Genomic DNA, 8,515 nt, shown 5'->3' with positions numbered 1-8,515 from the left:
ATGTATCTCTCTCTCTCTCTCTATATATATATATATATATATATATATATGCAGCATGTATATTCAAGTAGTTTATATACTAAATCTGTTAATTTCAGACTTATTTACTTCTTGTGTGGTTAATTCATTCCTCTGTAGCTTATAATAGTAGCATATGAGGGGTGGGTTAACTTCCACACAGGCTACAACTAGTACATGAGGTGTGGGTTAACTTCCACACAAGCTACAACTAGCATATGAGGTGTGGGTTAACTTCTACATAGGCTACAACTAGTGTATGAGGTGTCGGTTAACTTCCACATGGGCTACAACTAATATATGAGGTGTGGGTTAACTTTCACACAGGCTACAAGTAGTATAAGATGTGTGGGTTAACTTCCACACAGGCTATAACTAGTAGCACCTAAGTAACAACTAGCAAACTTTGTTACTAAGTAATAAAGTAACAACTGGATGGCGCAGTGGTGCAGCGGTTGCATTGTTGCCTCACAGCAAGAGGTCCTCTGGTTTGATTCTCAGCTGGAGTGCCATCTGTGCGGAGTCTGCATGTCCTGCCTGCATTTGTGTGGGTTTTCTCTTGGTGCTCCGGTTTCCTCCCACTTTATAAAGATATGCATCTGGAGCATTTCTCCCCAGGCCTCCACTGAAAATCGGCTTCATTCCAAGTCGGACTTTCCCGGTAACCAAATGATAAATAAAATAAATAAAAAGTATATCAGGTGTGGGTTAACGTCCACACAGGCTACTACTAGTATATGAGGTGTGGGTTAACTTCCACACAGGCTACAGCTTACTATGCTTTATTCCTTAATTACACTATACAGCATGGATAGAAAACATAAGGACTAGCCAAAGTTTGTTCTTCTTGTGAAATTGTGTCACCATTCTCCAGTGGTTAAGAAGGATAGCATATCGGCACAGTAGCAAAGTAACATAAGTTTAAAAGTAACAACATATGAGCTTACAAGGTAGTCCTACTTACTTTTTAATCAGCAATACTCCAGCAAGTGAGGCAGCAACCTGAACAGAAACAAACAAAAAAAACTTCAGAATACATTAATGACAGGAATTTATAGAAAAAACTGTTGTCAAGTGAGTTATTATTTATATATGGGAACCTCTATACAGGTCTGAAGAATATGTAAAACTGTTTTGTATATAAAAATTAATTTGTCATTATTACTGCATTGGTATATCTATAACAAATGTAACAGCTAAATATAGACATTTTTTACTTATTACTCAAGATGACTAAGTTCTTGATGTGTGTTTGATATATCATAAAATAAGACAATTCTTAGCATGATAGTTTGCAAGTAGATAAAGCTAGTAATATTCAAAACTGACTTCTAGACATGTCCCCAAACTAAAACAATATTAGCAGTATAATATGATAATTTTTGCAGTAGAGCTGCACCATCTAACATGAGGGCTCTTTTCTCATATCTCCAGTATCTAGACATACTACTACTGAGGCTCCACAAACCTGGACAAATGGAAACTTCGAAACAAAAAGAAACTCATTTTTTTCCTTTTCTTCAAACCAAGTGACCATTACAGTACCACAGCAAAGTAACTTTTGATGTACTGAGCTGCGGGTAAAATAAGTATGCAATTATACATATACGATACCTTAAGGGTCAACAAAACAAAATACGACAGATTGATGACTGAAACAATTACAGGGATTGTGAATAAATCCTTTACTTATCTTAAATCAATTCATCCCGCAGCAAGTCATTTTTAAGCAATTTTTAAACATTGAAAAATGTAACTTGAAAAAAAGCATAAAAACAAAACAAAAAATGTGGGTAATTTTTTCCACACACACATATATCTAGCTTATAGAAACCAACTCCGTAATTTCACTTCAGTGGGAGAAAAGTGGGAAAAACGCTGCAGTACTGCAGTACACTGACAGCTGCCTTCATGTAAGTCAGTGTAGTTTTGATAAACTATGACAAGACAAAAAAAGTTAAACTTGTTAATGCAGAACGCCTTATCAGAGTGCATGTATGACAGTTAAGACTGCCAAACAGAACCCTTGAGTGTGCTACATGCACCCTAGTCTCAGGTATTCAAAGTCCTCTGTCTCAAACACAAGGACTTGAGTGTCTTGAGCATTTTCTGCAACAGGCTCCCCATCCATGTGAAGCAGAGTTCCTTCCTATCCTTATTTAAGTGCAACTTGGACCAATGGATGGGTAATCATAAATTCATCCCTGCTCTGGCACCAATGTCACTGATGGACAGAGGCAGTCAGTAAATAACCCCTTAAATAAATCACATTTCTGGGTCACATTTGGGTTGCGTGGCTAGGCTTACAAGGGCCCTAGTAGTCATTAGCCTAGTACACATCTATGAAACTATGCAGCTTGCACAAGCCGCTGCACAACCTTAAATATGTGCTCAGGCAAGGTGTGGCAGCTGTGTGGACAGACTGTAGCTGCAACATCTTACCTGAATGTATTATTATTCACTTTCAAGCAAGGTAAGTGTGGCAGTTGTAGAGAGGGAGTTGGGGGTGGAAGTGTAACGTATGGTTTCAGGCAATGATCTGGAGGGATATTTAGATACAGGGAGCAGGAAGGGAGTTTTAGGGTTAGGGAGTAGGAGGAGAGTTTTAGGCTTAGAGAGTGGGCTGTAAGTTTAGGTCGGGGCCTTGCATTGGAGTTTTATGTATAGGGAGTGGGACAGGAGTTTAGGGTTAGACAGCACTATGGGAGATTGATTTAGGGAGAGAGTGGAGGTTTTAAGTTTGGGGAGCTACCTGGGACTTCAGGGTTATTGACTTTGATTAGTTAGGGCTCTAGTAGGGCTATACAGTTTAATGGGGTTGAGTGGTATCAGGACTAGGTAACTAAAGGAGAACTGCACACAAAAAAATGAAAAAAAAAACATGTTTTTCTGCATACTAATGTCTCTGTATCAAAGTAAGTGGTTATTATTTTTTTCTAATTTATTATGCCCTAAAATGCTCTGAAAGGGAGCTGCAATGGGCAGCTAGATTTTGCTTTACAGTCAATGAGTTTGCCTTCCTGATGTCATTTTAGAGGGACAGACATGAGGATCATTTACTGTGGTTTTCTCTGTCAGCAGCTTACATCAGAACCATGACTGCCGGCATCAGTCTGCATTTTTTAATTACTTTGCCTCCTTTGATTTTCATCAGTGGCCATTTCTGCTACAACAATTTAAGGAATGTTTGAATGACAGACTGGAAAATATAGATGAGTTAATTGCTGTTTTCAAAGTAACAAATGTATTTCAATATTAAAGTGTGAAAAATCTGACCCCTGTGATTAATAGGTGTTACTATTTATTTTGTTAATAGGCTGAGATGGTTTGTGTTGCATTCACAGATTTTAATACTGTACCTAGAATTAGTCTTTGACGTCAATCTTCCTTTCTCCACTCACTTGACTTATCTCAACAAAACACTGTATGCAATGCAAAAAAAAAAAAAGATGCACTTTTACAGGAAATGCAGTGTAGAAAAAATGCAAAATCAAATACTGATAGAAAATAAGAAGTGTAAGATGAAAATATTGTTTCCCTTTGTTGCACTCAGAATTTGATTAAAGACAAGCTATTTGCAAATAGATAAATAAAGTTTAATTTTAATTTGTAATAGACAAATAAATGTGAATTTTTTTTGCATCTGAAAATTAAGCTTGAAAGCCTTGCTTTGGCTCAGACTCCAGGGTACACTTTATATGAGGCTGGCAATCTATGATTGATAAGGCACATTTAAATGCCATTGCATAAGAGCCATTGTTTCCTTAATGGCTCTGTAGTTGGAATAAGTGATCTAATCAAATCATTCTGCCACTCTTAGTAGCCTTTGTGATGTAACAGATAATGAGACAAATGCAGGAAAGATAGGCAAACAGAAATAAACTCAAACATAAAACAAATGGAAAAATTATTACATTATGCTTTTTCTGCATGTGACAAGTGTAATGTGGAATTATAGGGAAGGAAAATCACTTTTTTGGGAAAGAAAACTTGACATTTGGGTGGAATTCTCCTTTAATTAAGATCATGCTAGTGGGAGTTATTGCACTTGCAAGTCTGTTTTGTGATAGTAGTTTATGGGCACTTGTAGTAGACGTAATGTTTTGTCCACAGAGTAAAACAGAAAATATAAATAAAAAGAAAATAAATATTCACTGTAGATATTAATAAAGCATCAGCATGACAGAGATAAATGTGACAGGAATGAGGAGAAGTGAAGGAGAACATGAAGAAAAAATGAGAATAATAAGAAAGGATAACGGTAATAAACAGTAAGTCGACAAGACTTGTATTATCACAGATGCCAGCATCTAGAAGACTTTATGGCACAGGTGATTTTCTGGTTACTGCTGAGTCACACTTCATGTCCCTCACTGATTGAGTCAGCCAATTGGTTGTATAAAATGCATTCATCAGAGAAAAACAAGTCCATGCACTCACTACAAAAACTAGTACTTATTTTCACATAACATAGCATTATGGAACAGTTCTGCAGCTTCTGGTTACAAGTAAGTGACTTCATCAGGGGTACTAATCTTTGCAGTGCCGTGGGTCATATTATTTAGTACTTAATTTATATCGGCAATCAGTGTGCAGTTAAAATACTAAATGTTACAGATTATGACTGTAAAGCTATACAAGAAATGGTTTAAAAAACAAGAGATGGTTTAAAAAACAAGAGATGGCTTAAAATTGCTTTATTACAGCTAATGGACTAATATGTAAACAGTATTTTTCAGAGTATATTTCACTGTCAATTAAAGTTTATGGGCAGTTCAGAAATATAACCACAATGTTATGATTAAAATGACATTGAAACTGTATATTTCCAGCAGTGTATAAATGCTTGCAGTAGCACACAGATATTGCCTCTTATATAATAAAAGTAAAGAGTTAATGGAACAGTTCTAAGTCATAAATTAAATTCTGTTATTGCAAAAGAATAAATTAATCAAGTTAAAAAATAAAACTAAAGCAGACACAGCTCATAACTAATAATATATTTTCACAGAATGGTCTGCAAAAGAAAAAGTTGTTAAATACATTCAGTTTTGGTAGTAATACTTGATATAATTGTATTAACTATTTAAAATTGCATTTTGACTTGTATCAAAAAAAGACTAAAGGTTCTGTTTCTTAATGTGTTTTCTATATAATGTGATCAAAAATACATATCAGTATATAGTGTTTTGAGTATGTTTAAAAAAAGAGGGAATTGTTAGAGATTATGAGTATAAGGCTGAAATTAATTCTGTTGTAAATATGCTGAAAGATAAAGCATAGAATAAAAAGTTTGCTTGAATATATGTATAGAGTTTAGCAATGTAAAATGGGCATTCACACTATATGTATAACAGATAGACTTCTCTTCACAGCATCAGAAAAAGCTTAACAAAGCAATATTGGAAATCAAGTATTACATGATTTTCTCATGTTTGCAGAACAAATATCTAAACTCAGCAATATGTGATGTTTTTTCAATAGGAACAGAACAGATGTTTCCTTTCATACTTCTGTTATTCTGATTGCATGCATTTGTGCATTTTCACATCAGCGGAACTGCTGACAGGACAATAGAAAACTCTAAAAACAGACATGTGACTTCCTACAGAAGGCCAAAAAAAGATACCAAGAGGAAATAACAAAATCTATGTGCGTGACTAGCACTCTATATAACAATTGTAATAGTTCAGTTATGAGAGAGAGAGGGACAGAGAGAGGTATTTTGTAGAAGTCATCATTCATATTTGTAATGAAGGAAAACTTTGTAAATATATGCTACAATCTGACAGAAAGAGTATGCGTCATTTGTTATAAAAATTAGTTATCTGTAACTGTGCTTATAGCTGCAAAATATATTTCTTTATCAGTGTGCAATTTGAAAGGCTTGGTGCTTTTAAATGACTACAAATGGAGTCATGCAAAGCTCTGTGTCTCTTATTCAGCAGTAAACAGCACAGCAAGACTGTGTGTCTTAAGAAGACTTTGGATCCAGCACAGCATAGCAGCGCAAATTAAAATAAATTTTTCACTAAACTCATTAGTAAAAGAGGAAACATCATCAATAACCTTAGCAAGTATCAGTACCTTAATCAATAAGTGATTACTGGAACAAAAAGATTGCATATAAAGCATTATTTGCATCTGTCTCAGAAAATTAATAAGTGGTGATTACATTCATAATCAAGATTTATGTTAATAAAAAAGAAGTTATGTCTTACCATAATGTTCCATCTGTATTGTTGATCCTCGTTCAGTCATTACATATGGGTATCGGTTCTGACCTCGGAACTGAGATGGCCATCTTCCAAGGTTGAGTCAGCTACAAACTCTCAAGCTAAAACTCTTACCCAGACTTCCCCTCTCCCTGTTACCTCAGATTGAGTTTACAAGTCAAAAGAAGGTAGAGGCTACCTGTGGTCAAATGACCTAAAAGAACCGGATGGTGAGATCCACTAGAAGCCACAGGAAGGGGAAGGAGGGAGGGTCGTAATGACTGAACGAGGATCAACAATACAGATGGAATGTTATGGTAAGACATAAATTCTTTATCTGATATTGTTAATCCTTGTTCATTCCTTACATATGGGTCAGAGTCCCCAGCTAACTCTATTCCTGGGAGGCTCTCATGGAAGGACATTCCTGAGCACCATAGAACCAAAAGATGCTCTTCCCCTGGAGGCCAAATCCAATTTGTAATGATTGATGAAGGTATGAGGCGTAGCCCAAGTTGCAGCTTCACAGATGTCATGTAAAGAAGCTCTGGCATGGAAGGCAGCAGAAGTTGCCACCGACTTTGTCGAATGACCCTTGATGGTAGTCGGTAATGGAATATTACGTTGTGTATAAATGAAGGTCACAAGGTCTTTCAACCATCTAGCCAATGTGACCTTAGCAACAACACATCCTAAGCTAGGTCCAGAACAGGCCAAAAATAACTGGTCTGATTTACGAGAGGCCTTAGTCCTATTCAAGTAGAAGAGAATTTGCCTGTGAATATCTAGGGTATGTAGGCAATACTCTCCTTTGAATGACTGGGGAAGAAAAACTGGCAATTCAATGGCTTGAGTAATGGACATTTCAGAAATCACTTTTGGCAGAAAGGAAGGATTAGTTCTCAAAGACACTCTATCTCTATGAAAAATCAAGTATGGACTCTTGATGCATAAGGCTTGAAGCTCAGAGATATGTCTGGTAGAAGTAATGGCGACCAAAAACAAGGTTTTCCATGACAAATATTTGAGGTCGCATGAAGAAGCTGGTTCAAAAGGTGCCATTGTCAGAGCTTGTAGAACTAATGACAGGTCCCATGGTTGAATAGGTTCTCTAAAAGGGGGCTTCAGATGATTCACACCTTTTATGAAGGTCATGCATAATTTGTGAGACATAAGAGAGGAGTCTTGGGCACCCTAATGGAAATTAGATATTGCACCCAAATGAACTCTAATGGAGAGGCCGATAGACCTGATTGAAATAGATCGGCTAGATAGTCTAGAACTATCAACACTGGTGCTGAAAAAGGATCTACTTGCTTTTCTTTCAGCCAACAGGTAAATCTTTTCCTCTTGCTAAGATAAGTTATTCTAGTGGAAGACTTATGAGATGCAATAAGAATGTCCCGTACTGGTAAAGAAAGATCATTCTGCCTGGCAATCAAGGGAATTGGAGGAGCCAAGCTGTGAGCTTCAGGCTGTCCAGGTTGGGATGAATAAGATTCTGTGGATGGGAGATCAACCCCGGGGTTGGATGGAGAATCCATGGTTGATCTAGCAGGTAAGGCCAAAGGAAGGGGAACCAAATCTGATGAGGCCAATATGGTGCTATGAGGATCACCTTGCTTTTCAACCAACGGGCTTTCTTCAGAAACTGGGGAATGAGAGGAAGAGGTGGAAAGGCATAAAGAAGACCCGAGGGCCAATCGTGGACTAGAGCATCCCTGGGTGACTGTCCTGGAGGAGGAATCAGAGCGAAGTAGTTGCTGCATTTGTAGTTGGTCGGGGATGCAAAGAGGTCACAGCAAGGACAGCCCCAGTGGTGGAAGATCTCCGCCACTATCAAGGGATTCAGGGACCACTCGTGAGTTTGTAGAATGCACCTGCTGAGTCTGTCTGCTATCACGTTGGAACTCCCAGGAATGTGCATTGCTAGAAGAAAACGGTTGGTAGCCATCGCCCATTGCCATATCCTCATGGTCTCTCGACAAAGGGGGTAAGATTTGGTTCCACCCTGTTTGTTGATGTACCAGACCACCACCATATTGTCTAATTGAATCGCAATAGTCCTGAACTGCAGCAGGGGATGGAATGCTTGCAAAACCAGAAGCACCCCACTCAGCTCCAGAACATTTATATGCAGTTGGGCCTCCAATACGGATCAAGTACCTTGGACTGTCTGACCCTGACACAGCCCCCCCACCCCATCAGGGAGGCATCCGTGGTCACTGTAACCTTGGGCTGCTGGGGGGAGAAAGGGCGAGACCATTGTGACGGGTTGTGGG

General features: G+C 37.8%; 1 protein-coding gene across 2 annotated transcripts in view; it reads right to left on the bottom strand.

The window, feature by feature from the left end:
- Positions 1-8,515, bottom strand: part of CFTR (CF transmembrane conductance regulator) — a 1,712,697-nt gene that overhangs the window by 333,065 nt on the left and 1,371,117 nt on the right. For both annotated transcript variants that reach the window (XM_044088720.1, XM_044088721.1), the window contains one exon: positions 983-1,020. In XM_044088720.1, coding sequence (XP_043944655.1) covers positions 983-1,020 — 38 coding nt within the window. The remainder of the gene's footprint in view (positions 1-982; positions 1,021-8,515) is intronic.

Source organism: Protopterus annectens, chromosome 11.part0 (genome assembly GCF_019279795.1).
Source record: "Protopterus annectens isolate FY-2018-M chromosome 11.part0, PAN1.0, whole genome shotgun sequence".
NCBI classification, from domain to species: domain Eukaryota; kingdom Metazoa; phylum Chordata; order Ceratodontiformes; family Protopteridae; genus Protopterus; species Protopterus annectens.
Note: the sequence above shows the minus strand (reverse complement) of the source record. Positions and strands in the feature narration are given on the sequence as shown.